The sequence below is a fragment of the Drosophila grimshawi genome, unplaced genomic scaffold (genome assembly GCF_018153295.1).
Source record: "Drosophila grimshawi isolate 15287-2541.00 unplaced genomic scaffold, ASM1815329v1 contig_848, whole genome shotgun sequence".
Classification (NCBI taxonomy): domain Eukaryota; kingdom Metazoa; phylum Arthropoda; class Insecta; order Diptera; family Drosophilidae; genus Drosophila; species Drosophila grimshawi.
The window spans coordinates 2,454,947-2,475,167 of NW_025063692.1; the positions used below are offsets into that span (position 1 = coordinate 2,454,947).

The following is a 20,221-nucleotide window of genomic DNA, read 5'->3' on the forward strand; positions in this document are numbered from 1 at the left end:
CAAAATTTATAAGTAAATTGCTTTTTATTTTGTGCAAAGTAAAACCACTGAAAAGCTGTTTAGTCTCTAGCGAAGTGTTGGCAAAATACTTTCAGCGGCTTGTAGTTGCGTTCGGACTAGTTCCAGGGCATTCCATGGGCTCAAAGGAGCGGGTCACGTGGGGAGCGTAGTGGGTTAGGTTAGGTAACTGCCAGCCTGGATTCCGCTATGGCCTAACTCAACCTTAACACCTAAACACATTGAAGTGCTGGCAACCGCGCAATGTGCCCTCCGTGCAAGTATTTTGCGTTTTTGCAGCTTGTTTGCGTTGTGCTGGAAGTGACGTTAAAAGGTTTATCCCATTGAAGTTTCACTTACAGCTCGGCGTGCAAAATTAAAGCCAGCGCATTAAGTGATGCACTCCTCAATCCAAAAACAAGAAAGTACCATAATTAAGTTTAAGGGCTTACACCTAGAAACAGATTAGTTGCATACAAAAATTTGAAATGGAAAAGGGAACAAACAATCTCTTTAAAGGGTAAACTCTTCATAAGAGATATATATGTATATATATATATGATCTGTTCGTTTAATCATGCAATTTGCATATCAATTTGGTGCCGACAATTTAAAAGAAAAAGGTCGGGACTGTCATGACAATCACTTGAAATACTAGCTAAGCTTTATGTGCTTTGCAAGTTGCTGAAGATTAGACACAAGGATAATTCAATCTTAAGCTATTTTATATGTAGTGGACACAGGACATATTTGTATATGGGAATACAAACATTCATCTAGTAAACGCAAAACAGTATCATCATTGGATCATTGTTTTTTGCGCTTCTTGGGCTTTGTATCATTACTGCCCAGTTCGGATTTATTCTGAAACTGCGGCAAATCGGCACAGAATAGAAGCTGTAAATAGAAACAAGTATAAATAGTTAATGTCTGTTTTTGATATGCCGACAAACAGCGCTCACCGTTTGCGCCCAGCCAGCGTATTTGCCATGGAGCTGCTGAAAATGTTGCGCCACCTCAGCATAGATCTTTGTGGTCACGCTCTTTTGGCCAGCCAGATGCGGTAGATAGTGACGCTGTGCCAGCTTATAGATATGCGTATCAATGGGCACCGCCTCCAAGTGGCCCAGGGACATCAGGCAAATGCAATCGGCCACCTTGTAGCCAATGCCAGGCAGTTGAACTAAAGCCTCTCGCGCATCCACATAGGGCAATTGACGCAGCTGCTCAAACCAGACATTGCCGCCACGCTCCTGAATTTGTTCCAGCGAACGCGCTATAAACTTGGCACGATAACCAAATTTAGCGGCGCGCAATTCCGAATCTAATTGACTGCAAGTGCGTTCGCCAGTGAGCGCTTCAAGTGTGGGAAATGTGTACTCATCCTGGCCATGGAAATGCCCAATCTTGTGACCGTAAGCGGCGCACAACCATTGGATCATGGATGAAATGCTAAAATATTACAATTATGAATAAGTCATTTAATCGTTATTGGATTTACCGCTTAATATTGTTGTTTTGACTGCACATGAAGCAGATTATATTCTCTAGTGGCTCCTGTGACAGCATACGGACTGGTTTGCCCACAAATTTACCAAACTGTTCATCCGCATGCATCCAAGCGGTCTGCTGCTCCAGCAAATCAAATTCAGCGCGCAGATAATCGCTCAACAGTGCGCTGAAATTGGGAGCCTGCTTGGCAGCAGTTGCATGTGCCTCATAGCCAATGTACTCGCTCTCTGGCGTCAGCACCCAGTAAGTATTTAAGGCAACGCCGCCATATTTCACTGTTGGTGCATCGCATAGCTTCCGCCAGCTTAAATAAAAATTATATGCTTATATTAGCTACTGACAAATATTACAAAATACGCACCGGAAACTTTGGCCGCCTAGCAGGGTACGCTCCAGATCGCAAACGCTGGCGGCCAGGCGTATTATGCCGCTTTGTTTTACGGTGTTCGTCATTTAAAACTGCATTTAAATTGCGAATCAAAGTAAAGACGCGCGAACAGCTGTTATGAGCCGATAATTTCTTGATTTCGATAAATCGACCACAATGGCAATAATATTGCGTGCACGCATATCGGCACGAGTATCACGCAATGCTCTCAATTGTCTCTCTGCATGTGCGAGTTGTTTATTTTTGGTTATGTGCTGGCGTTGTGCCAATCAATATTGATGATTTAACTTAAAATTCTTACATTATTTTGTAAGTTTGTTGTTAGCTCAATTTGCATATGTTGTTGGTTTTTGTTTTCATATTACACGCGCTCGCTTGTTCTGTGCGTCACGCGCACATCTCTAGTTTGAACTCACACAGCTACATGGATATAAAAGTTATTTAGTATTTCAAAATAAGATTGTGAAACAGCAGCAGCAGTAGCAGCCCAATCACACAAACAACATAGAGGCTTTCATTTAAGAATAATAGAGAAGGGGCAAGTTAACCACACGGGACAATACAAACACAATAAATACTATATTATGTCAGGCAGCCTCAATAATTATTCGACTCTAATGTAAGTAGAAACTCTCACAATTCGCAAGCCCCGCCAATAAAAATATGCAACCCCACCTCAAAAAAACAAAAAACATACAGGCATGCAACGAATCGTGGATACGGTGAACATACCCAACAATCGCAGACCGTGGCACAGGTGGAGGCACTCAGAAGTATGCAAAAAGTACCGCATAATATAGTCGGTGATCCCGGCATGCAGATAGGGCACGGGTATGTACCAAGATTGCCAGCTATTCTAGTTGACTAATAATTATGTAAAACAATTGATTTTAGCATCGATGATCGCGAGAAATCCATTGTGGACAATTTGAATGCGGATCAAAGTGCCATCACACATTTGAAGTATATGAATTCGGACCGTGATCTGTCGCTGCCCTTGGATAAGCAGAGCAAGGCAGTGGATAAATATCTGGATAGTCAGGAGGAAGGTGAGCACAAGACAATGCAATTCAATTATATTCTGAGACTAAATCAATGCTTTGGCATCAACAGATGTATCGCTGCGCAAATATCTCGTCTTTGGCGTCCAGTGGGTCTCGCTTGTTACGGAAAACCTCCTGAGTCATCCGTTTATAGTGCTGCGCCGTCAGTGTCAGGTTTATAATGCCTCAAAGCGTTATCATTTGCATCCGTTTCAGCTGCTGCCAACCATTGTGCATCTACATCGCCGGCAGGGCGTCACAACGCTGTGGAAGGGTCTGGGCAGCTGTCTCCTCGTCCGCGGCATGACTCTGGCCATTGACGATGTCATCTGCAAGTTCACCAGCTGGCCCAAAGACGTCGATAGCCGCACCACGCTCAAGCGTTTCGGTCAACATATTTTACTTAAGTGGTAAGCGTATAAAAAACTATAAACATGTCGCATTAGGGGAAAATCCGTAAATTTCGAATATAAACAGATCGATCTTCGGCTTAAAAGAGCAGGGAATCTGTTGAGATGGGACATCCATCTTGAATATCAACTTGAACTTGACCATTTAATATATTCAATTTGTTGTTATATTTAACAGCATCAGCATTGGCCTTGTGGTGCCCTTCTATGCGGCCTCACTGGTGGAGACCGTGCAGAGTGACATAGCCAGCGAGAAGCCGGGATTGCTGGATGTCTTTCGCGAGGGCAGTCTGCGCTTGCTCTATTGGAGTTCGCCGCAAAAGGGTCGCATGCTGCCCGCCTGGGCGTTGATTGGCCCCAGTGTCTCTATGGGGATAACTAAGTATTTGTTTGGTCTGGTTATACGCGGCGTCTCCTCGCGCATTATGCGCCGTCGCCTCACATTGAGGCAGGAGCAGCGTGGCGCGAAGACTCGCGACGATACGCTTGAGCATCAGAATGGGGAAATCTATGCAAGTCTGATCGCCATGCTGACCACCGAGGTGCTATTCTATCCGGTCGAGACAATATTGCATCGACTGCAGCTGCAGGGCACACGCACTATCATTGACAATCTGGACAATGGTTATGCTGTGGTGCCCATATTGACCAATTATCAGGGTGCCATCGATTGCTATCGCACCACAATGCTAACCGAGGGCATTGGTGGCCTGTACAAGGGATTCGGAGCAATGATTCTTCAATTCGCCGCCCATTTGGCCGTCATTAAGCTAACCAAATGGGTTGTCGGACAAATTACGGAAGTTATCTCAAATCGACCGCCTGCCCGCATCGTTCAGTATTATAATCTGGATCGCGGAGCTGGCAACTCAAATTCAACGACCATATCGCCGAGCATTTCAAGCACCGAGATGGACGGAAACAGCGTGGGACAGAACTCGCTCGATTAGCCACTTCGGTTCGGTTCGGTTAAGTTTTCCAAAATTTAATGTATGTCCCACTATTGCCAATGCGGATGTGGGTGCGCGCTCTCCACGATTGAGCACAGTCTGGCATGTTTCGATGTTCATTTCGTTCATTTTGCTGTGATAACTTCCGTGCTTGCTCCAGCAGCGAGTCATAATTTTCATATACGTATATATACTACATATTGCACGTATGTACTATATATATATATATATATATATATAGAAATTAACTAAACTTTTTTTTCTTAATTTGGTTTTGTGTTGTCCATCCGATCGATCGACCAGAATACAAATTAGCCAAGCCTGTTATTTATTGAAACCGACGTTGAGATGAGATCAGCTATTGTTTTACCTGGCGGCATATCTTTGGGTTAATGCCAAACTAGAAACATTGTAATTATAACTTTAAAATTAAATACAAAATGTAAGTGAATGTGAAAGCGCAATTAAAATGAAAAATGTTTTGCCTGATGAGCTTTTTGTTTATTTGTTTTGGTTGTAGAAGTTTGGCTTCCCCAAGAAACATGATCTTTATCAAAGCCAAATGCAATCGAGCTCTCATCGAATACGGCACGATTCGATTCCTAAAACGTTTCTTACTATAAATTTTTTATTTGAATTTGTAAACTATTTTGATGCAAATCCTCAGCAGAGTTTAATATTGTATTTTCTTCAAGATGTACCTAGAAGATGCTGATTGTATCCATCTTCAGAACCGCTCTGACGCCCTTAAACAAAATTTGTTCATGCTTTTTTTTGTTCATTTGTTTGTTTATCTAAGTAGTTTGAAAGTTCTATACATACATATATAGTAGAAAAAGAAAAATGTTAAGCGAGCTTTAAGCTAAGTTGTGATTACTCCGGTTTATAGCTAATGCTTTCCTCTTTGAAACTGTGCACCTGGTCGTACCAGATGTCATCCGGCTCATTGGCATCTGCATTGTCGTAGAGTGTGGGAAATGGTGGCGCATCCTTTGGCTTGCGCAATGGCAGAATTGTGTCGTAGATATAGACGAGTCCATTCGTTGATCCGGGCACCGCACTGCCCTGCACCCACATCACATTGTATTTAGTGTTGATGCGCCAGATGCGCAGCCCCTTAATGATGCGCCATCGATTGCCCATGTGACCGGGCATCTTAGTGCCCGGCCATACGCGACCCTTCTCTCCACCGCCGCCAATGTTGCCGGCACGACGATGCGTCTTCGTCACACCGTGGGACGCGGGCATTCCTTTAAAGCCATGCCGTTTAACCACACCCTGAAAGCCATGATCCACACTGCAGATACACGATAATTAGTTGAATTACAACAATACCAAGGTTAATACTCACGTCTTGCCTCGCACATCGACAAATTCGCCGACACGAAAGTGGCCCACATTAAGGGGCGTGCCCGCAGCCAGAGCCGCCTGTGGCGAGACAATGAATCGCGCCAAATTCTTCTTGGGCATGACACCCGAATCGCGAAATAAGCCGCAATACTCTTTGGTCAACAGCGCCGGATTTGTGCACTCCGCTCCAACTAAGACGCAACCGTATTTATTTAAATGGTGCACATTCGGTCGCTGCGTGGGACGATACTCTTCCGGAGGTATATATTTGATCACATGATTGTCAACCACTTGCAGCAGAGTGGTGCGCACGCGTTCGCCATTCTTCAGCCAGAGCGGATATTGGCCAATCTTGCGGGCGATTAAGCCGCATCGACGCACGGCCGGCGTCCAGGGCTCGGCATCTGTGGGTGCTTCGGTCGTCTTAATCAGTTGCTTCTGTTCGTACGTTTGTGTGCCTTTAATCAGCGCCGGTACACCGTAGGTGTCGTGGACCACCTCTTTGATGAAAGTGCGATTCTCTCCCGTGACAAGATCATCTGTTCGCTGCAAGGCAGATATAATAAATAAAGTATATGAAGGGTACTCAGTCACAGCTTTCCAATTTAGCTCGCACACTGCACATACCGTGCGCTGCTGGCGTATAAACCAGTAGGGATTCCGCAATCGAGGCCGGCTCAGATGACCCTTTTCGCGCACTTGTGTAATCAAAACGGCGGCCGGACTTGCGCTGCCACTCAGTCTGTGAAGTCGAGAAAATTAGATTATAACTGCAATGTATGGCATATTTTAGTGCATATGCATACCGTAGGCGGGCTAAGTCACATATAACAGTGCGCAGCATATTACTTATATAATTTTTTAATACAATAATCAACTAAAAATACATAAATAAAAACATGCAGCGCACAGCACGAGCTTAGTGATGTGCAGCGACAACCACGGACAAACGAAATATCGATTGGCAAAATTTATCAATAACTAAGACGGATATTAAAACTGGTAGCCAGGCTTAATAAATAAATAATTCTTAAATTCAACACCGACGGTATATTGAGCAAACATGTTTTGGATCAAAATTTGATATATGTGCGACATATGTAATTGATTAATGTAAAAAATGCCATACACAAATCATTTCGATATACTATTCTGTTTATTCGATCTGTCCGATTTTTATAATCGACTATTGGCAACACTGCAAACCAGCAGCGCCATCGGCTGTCACGGCATCTGGCAACGCCGAAATTAGAAACTACAAACACGTGCAACGCGCTGGCGGCGTGCGTTAAATCTAAGAATTCAGTTTCTCTTTGCATTTGACATTTGAATTGACTCAGCAAAATGGGAAAAAAGTCAAAAGTTGGAAAGACGCGCAAGGATAAGTTCTATCAGTTGGCCAAAGAGACAGGCTTTCGATCGCGTGCTGCTTTCAAGCTGATCCAATTGAATCGCAAATATGGTTTCCTGCAAGAGTCGCAAGTATGCGTCGATCTGTGCGCTGCACCCGGTGGCTGGATGCAGGTCGCCAAACAGAATATGCCCGTCTCGAGCATTGTCATCGGCGTTGATCTGTTTCCCATACGGGCCATCCCCGGCTGCATTAGCCTGGTCGAGGACATCACAACGGAAAAGTGCCGTCAGTCGCTCACCATGGAACTGCAATCGTGGAAAGTTGATGTCGTCCTGCACGACGGTGCACCCAATGTGGGTCGCAACTGGTTGTACGACGCCTATCAGCAGATCTGCCTCACATTGAACGCCCTCAAGCTGGCCACACAGTTTATGCGCAAAGGCGGCTGGTTTGTGACAAAGGTGTTCCGCTCCAAGGATTACAATTCGCTGCTCTGGGTGCTCAAGCAGTTGTTCAAGAAGGTGCATGCCACCAAACCAAGTGCATCGCGTAAGGAGTCAGCCGAGATATTCGTTGTGTGCCAATATTATTTGGCACCCGATCACATCGATCCCCGTCTGCTGGATTCAAAGTATGTGTTTGAGGAGCTTGATCTCGAGGGCAGTAGCAAAACCACCAGTCTGCTCCATCCCGAGAGGCAAAAGCGCATCAAGGCCGAAGGCTATACAGAGCAGGACATGTCGCTGCGCAACGATTTGGCTGCATCGGAATTTATGAAGTCGGACAATGCGCTTGCGGCGCTTCAGGGTATTGGATCGATCACTATGGATGATGAGCGCATTGCCAAACACAAGGGAACAACGCCGGAGATTCTTGAGTGCTGCAAGGATCTAAAGGTGCTAGGACGCAAGGACATAAAAGGCTTGCTGCTGTGGTGGAAACGTGTTAAGGAGGAGCTATTCAAAACAGACAAAGGCATCATTGAGGAGCAGGAAGTTGAAGTCGAGCAACCGCAGCCGTTGACCCAAGAACAAATTGAGGATATGGAGGATGCTGAGCTGCAGCAGCAAATTGGATTGCTCGCCGATGAAGAGCAGAAAGATCTGAAGCGTAAACGCAAAAAGACGCTCAAATCCAAGGCAAAGCTGCACGACAAGATGAACCTGAACATGGTCATTAAGGGCGACGATGGCCCCGTCGAGGAGACCGAGCATGAGATCTTCGATCTAAGGGATATCAAAAGCTTGAACGAGCTGGACGAGGTTCTGGACGTTAATCCGGATTTTGATTTAGAAGGCGACGCCGTGGAACTGCCCAAGTTACCCAAGTACAAAAAGTACGACAAGGATGACAAACGCATGGACGACGATGCCAACTATGAGAACGATGATGAGCCCGACGTCAGCGCTGAGGAGGACAACGATAGCGATTATAATGAACAGGGATTGGGACTTAGTGACAACGATGATGAGGATCAGCCTGAATCCAAAGGCAAGGGAAAGAAGAAGAAACGTGGCGAACATCCGCTCATAAAATCGGGTGACTTCCGTGACAAGGACACCAGGCGTCAGCAGCGCGTGCAATTGTGGTACGAAAAAGATAATCTCCAAAATATTGGCAACGACGAGGATGACGATGAGGAAAACTATGATCTGGACAATCTAGCCAAGGCCTTTAAGGACAAAAGTGTCGATGTGCTTGGCGACAGGCGTTCCACATTTGTCCCGGAAGACAGCAGCGAAACTGGCACCTTGCTCCTGGGCAAAAAGGCCAAGCGCCGTGCTCGACACGATGGCCAAAAGGAGGAAAGCAGCAGCTCGGACTCAGATTCAGACTCTGAGCTAGAAGTCGATGAGGATAAAGTTGCTGGAGACATGGCCAAAGGTAAGCGTACAACTTGTGCACAGAATGCTAGAGTGAGATGGCGAATGAGCAGCTAGTTTAGGGTTCAGCAATAGAACCAGTGTCTGCGACGAGCTTCAACTAGAAATAAATAGAATTATATATATATATATTTAATTATAGTATTCATTGTATTTATATTAATATATTGAATTCAATTCAGAACCCAAGGCGAAGAAGGTGCGCTTGAGCGAGGAGGAGCTGGCGCTGGGTGCGCTGTTGGTGCGTGGCAAGAAGACGCGTCGGGACCTCATCGATGCCGCCTGGAATCGCTATGCGTTCAATGATGACAATCTGCCTGTGTGGTTTGCACAGGACGAGTTGGAGCACATGACCAAGCCACAGCCTGTGCCCAAAGAACTGCAGGAGGAATATCAGCGCAAGGTGCAGGAGTTGAATGTGCGCCCCATCAAGAAGGTGATGGAAGCGAAGGCGCGCAAGAAGCGCCGCTCCACAAAGCGTTTGGCCAAGGCCAAGAAAATGGCCGAGAAGATCATGGAGAATGCGGATGCAACCTCGCAGGAGAAGGCCAAGCAGCTGAAGAAGGTGTACAAGAAGGCGCAGGAGAAGAAGAAGGAGATCAGCTATGTAGTCGCCAAGAAACACACGGCCTCCCGTCGTGCTCGCCGTCCAGCTGGCGTTAAGGGTCGCTATCGTGTCGTCGATCCGCGCGAGAAGAAGGACAAGCGCTCCATTGTGGCCAAACAGCGACGTGCAAAAGGCAGCAAAGGCGGTAAGGGAGGTGGCAAGGGTACGAAGAGTGGTAAGGGCAAGCGCTAGTCGACGAACACAGTCGCTTGTAGTCAGTTATGTAAATGTAAAATGTATAAAATAAATATATAATCTAGTGCATAATGAAAACAATCGAAAATATGCATTTTTGAGTTTGTATTATTTATTAGCGTTTTAATATTGAATTGTAGCCTTTTGGCTCATCCTGAAAGTATGCATTAAATATTTTTTCTTTTCTGAGACTTCCGTTTTCTCATGGCGGCGCCACCTACCGTTGAGAGTAGAAAATAGTGAACGCCATCTATCGATCGCCAGAGCGTAGCTTCGAGGCAATGCAGAAGACTACATTGTGTGATAACGAATAAAATATTGATGACCGAAAGTCCGAGAACTGTTCGAGAATCGAAGTTGCAAGTCAAGTGCTGATAAGGACCATCATCTGATCAGAGTACATCCAAATAATAATATAAAATGAGTAAGTATGTACATTTATATATCATCAATTAAAAACATATAACAACAGACGACAACATCTAATTGTAAAAGGATTTTCAAAGCGCACTACTAGGCTGGTACACATAGTACTTCTCGTCGTCCTGTTCGGTGAGTAGCAGCTTGCGCTCCTTGAACAGCTTGCTCAGATGATGCCCGACATTGTAGGCAGCTGCTGGCCATAGATGCTCGGGTGTCTCCTTATACACCACCCTAACGACATCGATGGCCTGGTAGCGCTGGCCGGGTCGTTGCATAAAGAATTGCATTATCTGCTGTTCACGCTGAGTTCGATGCTGTATATAGTATTCGATTGCGACACTAGGTTCATCGATCACATTGCCGTGGCCGGGATAAATGCGTTCCGGTCGTAGCTTCAGTATTTTATCCAAGCTGCGCATATACTCATATAGATCCTCAAATACAGCAGTGCCCTCACCTGCAAGAAGAATATATATTTAGACTTTAGTAATGCTATTCAGTACACCGAACTGGGTACTCACCAAGTATGCAATCGCCGCTAAAGAGCATGCCATCTTCTGTGGCAAGAACGACATGATCCGTGGTATGTCCGGGCGTATGTACAATGCGCACCTTAGCGCCATCAACAGCAAGCTCCTGGTTATCGAGCAATGGTCGGACGGGTATATGCGCTGGTATCTCCGGGCAAATATCATTGGCATCGTTACGTGGAAATTTGTAGACCTGGCAATCTGCATTGAGGAGCACTTTAATGGCAAGGACGAAGCAACGAGCACACAAATAGATGGAGACACAACACAATATTTATATATATATAGAGATCGTACAACTTCTCTAGTGAGATTACACACCCTTATCCGCCAGCGTGGAACCAACAATATCCTTGACGCCGCCAACGTGATCGTGATGCCAGTGCGTCAGTATAATGGTGGCAATCGAGGCCTGCTCTTGCCGCAGCACACCATTCAGATGTTCAATATATTCCGGCACATCCTCATCGCCCGTGTCTATAAGTATGCGTCTATATATATATATATATATATTTTTTTTTTTTTGCCTCTTTTATCAAAGTGTAGCCCATAGTTTGAACTTTGGATAGCGCACTTACTTTTTACCATTTCCGAGGAGGTAGGTGTTTGTGCCCTGGAGTGTCATCGGGCTGGGATTGCAGCCGAGTATGCGTATTATGGAGGATGTGAGGCGTGTTACCGGCTGTATTAGGGCCATGATTACTCTTCAGTAGCGACTTTTTTTTACTTTAATATCACCGTTCATATGTTCTGCAACCGTTTCGATTACAAACGCAGGTGTGTAAACACTGATATTTATCGAACAGCTGATGTGGATCAGGTGCAGCACTCTGTTGTTGCATGAATGAATGTGAAATAATGCATTTCTTATGTATTGTTAAGCATTTGATTGTCATTATTTTACCCTTGAAGCACATTCGATGCTGGCGTTTAAAAAAAATGTTTTAGCTTACAGTTACAGCCACCTCACGCAGTGTCGCTTAGCTATTTTGCTATCGATATCGATAGGCTGGACCGGCTAATACGTATCGAAATTTGAAAAGTGAATTATGAATGTCGTAAATCCAACGTTATTTTGGATTATATGTATACTTTGGACTCAATTCGAAGTCCGACCAACCCAATAACTCAAGATAAGATGTGTTTTTGATTTCGATTTTATTATTTTTCGTAAGTTTTCTTTATTTTTGTTTTGTTTGCTTTTCTTTTGACTAGGATGCAGATGCTGTATTTATATATATATATATATATATATAATTTATATATATATATATATACATACTATACATGTATATATAGATAACTATTTTCTTATTTTCATTTTAATTTTGATCCGTTACAAATTACAATATGACCTTAAACGCTTCTCAAATGTTCAACTATGTTTTTTCTCATTTTTCATTTTTCATTGTTCACATACATACGAATTGCAGTTGTTATTATAGAAAGATATAGATAGTGAGAGGTTGCATATAGAGACTTTAGAGATGTTAGGCCAAAATAAAGTAGATGATATATGTGCTACAAACATACATGGTAATAAACAAGTCAATTGTGCCTGCATACAAGGTAAAAACAAATACAAATTCAAGTTAACGTAATTACATTTGTATTAAAAAGTTAGTTAAAGTATTGAAAATGCGTTTGCTTATCGATAAAATAGCGCATATAATATACATAATTGAGATTGATAATAGTTGAATATAGTATAATTTACTTGCTTGTGAGTGAGTGTGTGTGTGTATGTATGCGTGCTTTAAAATAGAATCGTTTAATAATATGTCACTATATGCATTTATATATTCGTATAAGCTAAAAATAATGGTTAAGACGAAAAGTATTTTCATAATATTGCATTATTATTTGGGGTTTTCTTTCTTTTTGTTTTTGTTTTTAAAGATTGATTTCATTAAGTTTACTTTTACTTTTACTTTTGTTTTGAATTAATGGCCACGCGTGTTTTGTTTTTTCATTTTCTTTGTCTTTTTTTTTTGTTTTTTGTTTTGTATTATTTCAAAGACACATTTTGAGAAAAATGTATAAATACTTTGATGTTCGATTTGTTGTCATTCATTTAACTTTTTGCTGAACACATTCCGACCTGGCTAATACTAAAGTATTTTGTTTTAGCTGCTTTCATAAATATGTATATGTTTTGTATAAAAATAAAAAAAAGACATACCACATATACTACATATATATAAATGTATATATGTAAAAATGCTTGCCACATCGTTCGCTTCATATATATATATATATAATATAGTTATAATAATATTCAAGTTGTGGAAGAGAACATAAGGAGTAGTAATAAACAATAAAAACAAAAAAAAAAAACAACCCAAAGAATGCCGCGAGAAAAGCTTGACTAAACTACTAAAAACTATTCTCACAATATGCACTATGTAATTTGTTGATTTTCGGTTTTTCTGTTTATGTTCTTGGTATTTTTCTTTTTCTTTTTGGGCTTTCAACTGTGTATATACTATATATATATATATATATATATACGACATATATACGACATATATATATATATATATGTAAATATCTATATAAAAATGTATATACTATTATAAACTTGACTTTTGTTGCTGGTATCGCATCTTCTTCTTAGCTGATCATTTCGCGGTATTTCAATTTGTGCTTGGTCAGCATATCGGTGACGGTGACGAGCTTCTTAATCGATATTATATTCGATAGTTCCTGCAAGTCTGGCAAATAGGATACGCAGATGTGATGCAATGTGGCCAATTCGCGACCTGTAATATGGGATGGCAAATAAGTGATCGATAATTATCGATAAGTCCATGCGCTTATCAGCCTTACCCGTGTCCTGTGCGTTGTGATTGGGATTCTGCTCAACAAACATGCCCAGCGGCGGATTGGGATCGGTGACCAGCGATAGCTGATCCAAAAATACAATCATGCGTTCCTTGTTCTTAAGTATAAACGGATTGACCACCTCCATATATTGTTCCTGCACAAACGATACCAATATTAATCGAATAAATATGCATTTCTCAACATGCATTGATCAATCAATGAATAATATTCTGTGTGTGTGTGTGTGTGTGTGTTTGTTGTGCTCACCTTGCCGCCGAATTCGATGAGATTCGCCAGATTCTGGAGGCACTTGGCCACCATGATGAGAGAGCGAGTGGCCGCCGTTGGCGGTGTCTCACTGACTAGCCCAAATTGCCGCGGATTGAGCAGGGCCGGGCATAGCAGACGCAGGAATATAAAACCGGAGACGACACGCGTACGCACCAAACGCTCCGTTTGCCATTTGGCAACGACCGCCTTCTGCAGGCAGTTGCAAATGTAGCGCACATTGCGCGGACAGGCATCCGGCGATGTGAATATGGATTGGGTGACCAGATCGAGTATCTGCAGCAGGAATTCAGCATTTGTGCACGCATCATCGTTGACATCCATTTTGGTTGGATTCAGCTCCGCCGATTGTTTGCTCTCCAATATGCGCTGCACCGTCTCACTGACGGCCGACTGCAGGAAGCCGCTGCACTCGGTCCGCATATACAAATCCATAAGTGTCGTTGCCAGCGAGGCGCCACGGAATAGTGTCGTTGTCTCGTTTTCGCGCGCCACCTCCGCCTGGCACAGGATGCGTATCAATTCCGTTTCACGTTTCTCATGGCGAAAGACGCGCAACAGCGCCGTCGCCAGCGGGACCCGATCATTATGGCAGAGCTCCGCAAGCGCCTTGACCGCATACAGTTCCGGTTCGAGCAGCAGCTGCTGGAGCGGACTGTACTCCTCGCATGGCATTATCAGATCGTCCAGATATCGCATGCGCAGTCGCAGGGAGCCCCATTCGCCCATCGGTGTCATGCCAGTTAGATTGTACCAGTCCTCCGTCTCCTGGCCATTTTTCAGGCTCGCCAAATCGATGGTCAGTTCGGCCACTTCCGAGTCCTTGCCACGCTTGCCACGCGACACAACCGTAATGGTCAACGACACCACATCCGGGGGCACATCGCTGCAAGGCAAAACATGAAAAAGGAAAAAAAAAGTAGAAGCAAAGGCAGACTTAAAATGGAATTGAAAGAGACAGGAATATATTCGTTTGCTCTCTCTCTGTCTCTCTCTCTCTCTCTCTCTCTCTCTCTCTCTCTCTCTCTCTCTCTCTCTCTCTCTCTTTCATTGATGATGCAAATTGATAACTCACTCGAGCACAAACTCCTCCTCCCAGACGGGCTCGGGTGCAATCTTGACGCGCGTCTTGCCAACCTTGACCTGGTTTAGCGAAATACTGCAATAGGGATGTGGCACCAGTTTGAGTGGCAATCGATGCGCCTCCAGCACATGCAAATTGAGGCAGCGCAGCTCACGCAGACGGGACACCTTCTTTTGTGCGCGACTCAGCTGTGAGTCGCATTGGGCCTTCAGCGCATTGATCCACTCAACGTAGCTCTCCTGGCTGGGCGCGCATAAATACGTGACGGTTGCCAGACAGGGCAGCGCACGCTCAACTATCTGAAAGCAATAGGGTCGCTCCCAGAGCGAATCGTGGCACTGATAGAGATACGCGCAAGACAGATCGATAAGGCCTTTGGGCTTAGTCTTTTTGGGATTGTCATAGAAGCACAATTGGGTCTCGGTGCCGTCATTGATAAGCGCAAAATATAGTTGCTTCCATTTGGTCGTTTTGTCCGACTTCTTGTTGAGATGGCCATGATGTTTGATGCCCTTGATTTTCTTGAGGCCAATCTGATCGCGACACTCACGTAATGTGGCATAAATCTTCTCGGCCGCCTTCTCCACAACGTACTGCTGATTGAATTCCGGCTGGGTGCCATTCACCACCGGATGGTTAAGCGAATGCCCCTCGACAATTTGCTCCTTGCGATACCGATTGATGACTGCATCCAAGCATTCAAATGTCCGGCCGCCCATCAAATAGCGAACACCCTTCTTCTCAATGCGAAATCGCTGGATCTGATTGTTGATGTGAAAGAAGAGCGAATAATCTCCGGGAGAATTGTCGCTGGGTCGCACCAGAAAGCTGCCAGGTCCAGCTGTGAACAATATGCGAATATTATTTATGATGAAAACATTTCATTTATGGTACTCACCCTTGACGAGCATGTCGACAGCCTCGTTTTTGGTGCAATTGGGATGAAACCAGGGGAACACTGTATTGGGATCAATGGACACATCGAGATCATCGACCAATTCACGAAATATCATGCCCTGTTCGCCGGTACGATGTGCTGTCACCCACAGCCAACCATCGCCCATGTCATTGTGCACGAAGAAGATGTCACCCTTCTGGAAGCTGAGCTCATCCGTTTCCGGCATTTTTGTATACGGTAAAATGGCCACAACACGCTTCTTATCATTGACCGGCTCCGGCGGGGCGACGGGAATGACGAGACGCTCACGCTTTAACAGATCGCTGCACGAGGTGTAGTAGCCAACGAGATCGCTGAGGGAAATGAACTGACGTCCGCCAATGTAAAAGTCACCACAGACGGCCGTAATGCTAAAGAATAACCAGAATATGCATTGTTTATTGAGAATCTTTTAATTGACTTACAAGCAATTCATATAATCTCAATAAGTTGCTAACAATTCTCACAATAAGCCACATCCTTTTCACAAAGTGTACATTTTGTAGATTTGTTCTACTGAATATTGTACTTTAAATCAGCAATTCACACATTTGGAGTCGGTTCTCTTATGGCGAATACCCACTGTACTGCTGCAACTTGCTGCAAACTTACCGGAAATGATTAATGCCAGTGCGTCCATAATAGCTGAGCACATAGGAGCCCGGTTTTCGATCACTTTCGCGCACTGCACAAGAAGAGACGAAGAATAAGAAGGTGAGTTGAGCATATGTGGCAAGTAGTAGGAAGTACGCACCCAGATAACTGCCCAATTTGCCGCTGCCACGAAGCCGCGCCTCCGCCGAATAGCGATCCAGTCGTCCATGATACCATTCGCTCTCCGGTGGTGCAATTATCGCTGGGCGCTCACCTGCAACCAAATAATGTTGGAGAATGTGCCAAATTAACAGCATTGCACAACACTCGGCGCCACAAACCAAATGCAAAATAAACAAAAACAAAAAACAAATTGTATGAAAAAGCTTGGCGGCAAAAAGTTTAATTCGCACATACGGAAAAAACCAAATTGTTTGTAATTTGTTCCAAGTTTTCGATATACACTGCAAATCAATAATAATGAATAAAAATCGTTTTGGTAAGCAGTCAACTCTTAATACGAAAAGGCAGATTGAAGTCAGAAGATTCCTTAAAATCAATTATACACAAAAACCAAAAAATTTTAAAAATTCAAAAGAATTATGCAAATAGCTTCACGACTTAATGACACAGTCAGTGGACCGACCCGATGCCCTGCATTCTGCATATAAGATATCGAAGCAAAAATAAATTTGGAAATTATGATAACGACAAGCACACACACAAAGAGAGATAACGACTTACAAACGTTAGGCAGCATTTGAATGTGCGTCGAGAAATGTACTTCCTTCTGTGCTTATACTTGCTATATGAGAGCAACAGCTACAGCAACAACAGTAAAACAATAAAATGAATTGCCCGCTGCGAGTTTGATATTGAAATGGAAACGCGCCAGCAGCAAGAATTATACTAAAGTAGCCGAAAGCTGCGCTGCTTCTAATCAGTAGACGCTGGCCCCAAGCAGCGCCATTAAACATTAATAAAATAACAAATATATATATATATATTTATGTAAGCAGGCAATTGATAACCGATAACAAATAAAGAGAATAAGAAATGCTCATAGCGATTAATAATAAAAGCGTAGCTTATTGTTTAAGAAACGCAAATGTAGTGCGATAAGCACACACACATTTTTAGCGAAACGAGAAGAAAGACACAGTGAGATAGAGAGAGAGTAAGTGAGAGAGCGCAGACTCGTGACTCACAGGCGGCTACGCAGACGCAGTAATTGCCAAGCTGTTCGCATGACGCATGGACACGCGCGCGCATGACACAGTGTAGCCGCAGTAGCCGTAGCAGTAACAGCAAAAGCAGTAGTAGCAGTAGCAGTAGCAGTAACAGTGCATTGCACCTTGAGAAAATGCCAATCAGAGCAAGAGTAGAAGTCAGTCGCAAGACTGAGCTCACAGCTGATGATTCACCTAATGTATGCGCATAAATATATAAATAAATATATACTTATGTATATATATGTGTGTGCTGCAAAATTATAGGTTTTTTTCAATAAGGGAATAATACACGACTCGAATGTGAACCGAACCGGTTCCATATGCAAACGAAAGGAGCGACTTTCGAAATAAAAAATTAGTTCATTCCGAGGAGTTAAAATTGGAAATACTCACCATTTAGCATATGAGGCCCATCGAATTCATCCTGATCCAGTTCCTGTGCCAGATCGGCCAAGTCAATGCCACCAGCGGCCATCATGGCGCCGAGACCCGTTATGCCGCCCAATGCTGCTAGGTTGCCGTCATCGGAGCCGCCCGTTGGCGAGCCAAGTTTATCTTTCTGTATGACAACGTCCACATTACCCAAACGCATTAGATCTGCCATTGATTGGTATTTTTTTTGTGTTTTTTTTTTGCTATTTATTTTTTTGTTTTTTGTGTGTGATTTGGTATTATTTGGCTAGCTTGTTGTATGTTGAAAAATGCAAATGCAATGCGTATGTTTGTATGTAGTTTGTATGTTTATGCGTATGTTTGTATGTTTTTTATGCGCTGTGTGCGTAAGCAGCAGCTGTGCAGATGTTTGTATTTATATTCGTATGTATGTACGTGTGTGTGTGCAAGTGTATGTGCGCATATGTGAGCCTTATTCTTGCCGTTACTGTTTCGCTTGTTGTTGTTTTGGCAGCAGCAGCAGCGCGCACGCTGTGCCTAACTCACAATGAGATAATGTCGTATGAGTTTGCTGTCTGCTGGTGTTGTTATTGTTGTTTGGTGTGCCGGTGATGCGTCGCGCTGTAATGCAAAATAGACGTAAGCAGCAATGAGAGCGAGTAAGAGAGAATGAGTTAGTGAGAGCGCAAATTATGTAAATGTGTGTGCGTATGTGTGTATGTGTTTATGTGTGTGTGAACTGACGACTCTCACCGACTGTGCATGCGTGTGAGAGAGCAATGAGACATTGAGTCTCTCCGTGTATGTGTGGGTGGCGTTAATGAGCTACTAAATTTACAAGCAATTCGTTATAAACAAAGTGCAATATGCATGACTGCCATAAATGAATAAATATATGTGAGTACACATATATGTGTATGCATGTGTGTGTGTGCCGGCAAAAGCATGCAACTTAAATTGCAAGCAAACAGCGCAGTAGCAGTGCAGACGTCGCGCCGCCGTCTCGTCATTGTGTATGTGTGTGTGTGTGTATACACAAACAAGGAGCAATGGCACAATAAAAATCAAATGGAACCAAGACAAAAAAAAAAAAATGAATACAAATTTCTCGTTTCCGTTTTGGCGCAACCCATCCCACCCCACGCCACACCAGCTCAGGCCACCATTAACATTTAAGCAACTTTTTCTGATGCATGAAGTATATTTTAGGTTTTATTATGAGGGCATGTTATTTATTGGACTCAATGTATTTCTTCCTAATTGCTGAACAATTGCGGCTATTTAACGCACATTCAAATACCGTTACCGTGTCAATTTACTGTTATTCATGTATTTGTGTGCGTGAGCGGCTTAACGTTCAGAAAGCAACAAAAAAAATTATGTACGTATTCGAAATTGGACTCCACCCTCTTGGGGTATGGCCACCCCTTTCAAATACACGGACAATATGCGACACTCACACACACTTAGGCAAGCACACACAAATACACTCAAGACAGACACACTCGGAGCAATGCAAACGAATAAGGCAACAAAAGAAAGCAGCAGAAATTTTCTACACTTACAATGTATACGTCTGTATGTGCGCGCGTGTGTGTTTGTGTGTGTGTGTATATATATGTGTAGGTGGGTAAGTGTAAATTTTAGCACCATACACGAGACGACGACACACACAGAGACACACGATACGCACTCGAACAAAAAGAAAGGGCAACACAATCAGGACATTTCCAATACAACTTGTTTATATTTTATTTGGTTAACTATTTCACTGATTTGTTGTTTGGGAGCACAGCCAATTCGGAAATACTCGGATCGCTTTGACTATGTGTGCTATGTGTGCCCGCACCGTGCCCGTACAATACGCGTTTTGTTTTGCGGCGCACACACACATTGGGGATGTTGATATCAGAGCGTATCGATACATTACTTATTTTTTGCTATATACCAATACATTACAGTCGCACTATCGATATATAAATTGCAGTCTGTATCGGAATTTTTCACACGAACGAATCTAGTCAATATATGTGTCCGACATGTGCCTTAATTGTTTATTGTGAAATAGTTGGAAATTGTTGCCCATCTAGTAACATTTTGTGTCACCTTAATAATACATTTAATTTTTGCGATATCCTTGCTACACAGCTGTTGTACTTAGTATCGATAGTCGTTCAATGCTCTCCGTGATAGCGCTAAACAATTGCAACCATATATCGATATTT

At 43.4% G+C, this 20,221-nt stretch overlaps 6 protein-coding genes across 10 annotated transcripts; 2 read left to right on the forward strand and 4 right to left on the reverse strand.

Moving 5' to 3' along the window:
* Nucleotides 1–568: 568 nt before the first annotated feature.
* Nucleotides 569–1,988, reverse strand: LOC6569308 (N-glycosylase/DNA lyase). The gene is made up of 4 exons (XM_001995624.2): nucleotides 1,871–1,988; nucleotides 1,499–1,813; nucleotides 960–1,449; nucleotides 569–894 (listed from the first exon to the last, which is right to left on the reverse strand). The coding sequence occupies exons 1-4, from the start codon at nucleotides 1,960–1,962 to the stop codon at nucleotides 805–807; spliced, it is 987 nt and encodes a 328-aa protein (XP_001995660.1). The 5' UTR covers nucleotides 1,963–1,988; the 3' UTR covers nucleotides 569–804.
* A 324-nt stretch (nucleotides 1,989–2,312) lies between these two features.
* Nucleotides 2,313–4,501, forward strand: LOC6569309 (solute carrier family 25 member 46). Its single transcript, XM_001995625.2, has 5 exons — nucleotides 2,313–2,516; nucleotides 2,597–2,728; nucleotides 2,792–2,946; nucleotides 3,011–3,350; nucleotides 3,529–4,501. Exons 1-5 carry the CDS (start codon nucleotides 2,482–2,484, stop codon nucleotides 4,298–4,300), a joined length of 1,434 nt encoding a protein of 477 aa, XP_001995661.1. The 5' UTR covers nucleotides 2,313–2,481; the 3' UTR covers nucleotides 4,301–4,501.
* A 567-nt stretch (nucleotides 4,502–5,068) lies between these two features.
* LOC6569310 (39S ribosomal protein L3, mitochondrial) lies at nucleotides 5,069–6,596 on the reverse strand. The gene is made up of 4 exons (XM_001995626.2): nucleotides 6,457–6,596; nucleotides 6,278–6,392; nucleotides 5,652–6,196; nucleotides 5,069–5,597 (listed from the first exon to the last, which is right to left on the reverse strand). The coding sequence occupies exons 1-4, from the start codon at nucleotides 6,492–6,494 to the stop codon at nucleotides 5,174–5,176; spliced, it is 1,122 nt and encodes a 373-aa protein (XP_001995662.1). The 5' UTR covers nucleotides 6,495–6,596; the 3' UTR covers nucleotides 5,069–5,173.
* A 309-nt stretch (nucleotides 6,597–6,905) lies between these two features.
* On the forward strand, nucleotides 6,906–9,779 carry LOC6569311 (pre-rRNA 2'-O-ribose RNA methyltransferase FTSJ3). Its single transcript, XM_001995627.2, has 2 exons — nucleotides 6,906–8,888; nucleotides 9,070–9,779. Exons 1-2 carry the CDS (start codon nucleotides 6,995–6,997, stop codon nucleotides 9,684–9,686), a joined length of 2,511 nt encoding a protein of 836 aa, XP_001995663.1. The 5' UTR covers nucleotides 6,906–6,994; the 3' UTR covers nucleotides 9,687–9,779.
* A 331-nt stretch (nucleotides 9,780–10,110) lies between these two features.
* Nucleotides 10,111–11,424, reverse strand: LOC6569312 (beta-lactamase-like protein 2 homolog). 2 transcript variants are annotated; one of them, XM_032741310.2, is made up of 4 exons: nucleotides 11,221–11,424; nucleotides 10,964–11,133; nucleotides 10,634–10,858; nucleotides 10,111–10,569 (listed from the first exon to the last, which is right to left on the reverse strand). In XM_032741310.2, exons 1-4 carry the CDS (start codon nucleotides 11,337–11,339, stop codon nucleotides 10,190–10,192), a joined length of 894 nt encoding a protein of 297 aa, XP_032597201.1. In that variant the 5' UTR covers nucleotides 11,340–11,424; the 3' UTR covers nucleotides 10,111–10,189. The 2 variants fall into 2 exon arrangements, with proteins under 2 accessions (XP_032597201.1, XP_001995664.1); XM_001995628.3 differs by having other exon boundaries at nucleotides 10,634–10,843; nucleotides 11,221–11,397.
* Nucleotides 11,425–13,191: 1,767 nt separating this feature from the next.
* LOC6569313 (ras GTPase-activating protein 1) lies at nucleotides 13,192–19,867 on the reverse strand. Of its 4 annotated transcripts, none has more exons than XM_001995629.2 (9): nucleotides 19,562–19,867; nucleotides 17,997–18,200; nucleotides 16,532–16,645; nucleotides 16,390–16,462; nucleotides 15,739–16,148; nucleotides 14,832–15,681; nucleotides 13,736–14,642; nucleotides 13,472–13,622; nucleotides 13,192–13,404 (listed from the first exon to the last, which is right to left on the reverse strand). In XM_001995629.2, the coding sequence occupies exons 1-9, from the start codon at nucleotides 19,647–19,649 to the stop codon at nucleotides 13,256–13,258; spliced, it is 2,946 nt and encodes a 981-aa protein (XP_001995665.2). In that variant the 5' UTR covers nucleotides 19,650–19,867; the 3' UTR covers nucleotides 13,192–13,255. The 4 variants fall into 4 exon arrangements, with proteins under 4 accessions (XP_001995665.2, XP_043072032.1, XP_032597231.1 ...); XM_032741340.1 differs by having other exon boundaries at nucleotides 13,193–13,404; nucleotides 17,997–18,162; nucleotides 19,562–19,866; XM_043216097.1 differs by lacking the exon at nucleotides 19,562–19,867 and having other exon boundaries at nucleotides 17,997–18,335.
* Nucleotides 19,868–20,221: the final 354 nt, after the last annotated feature.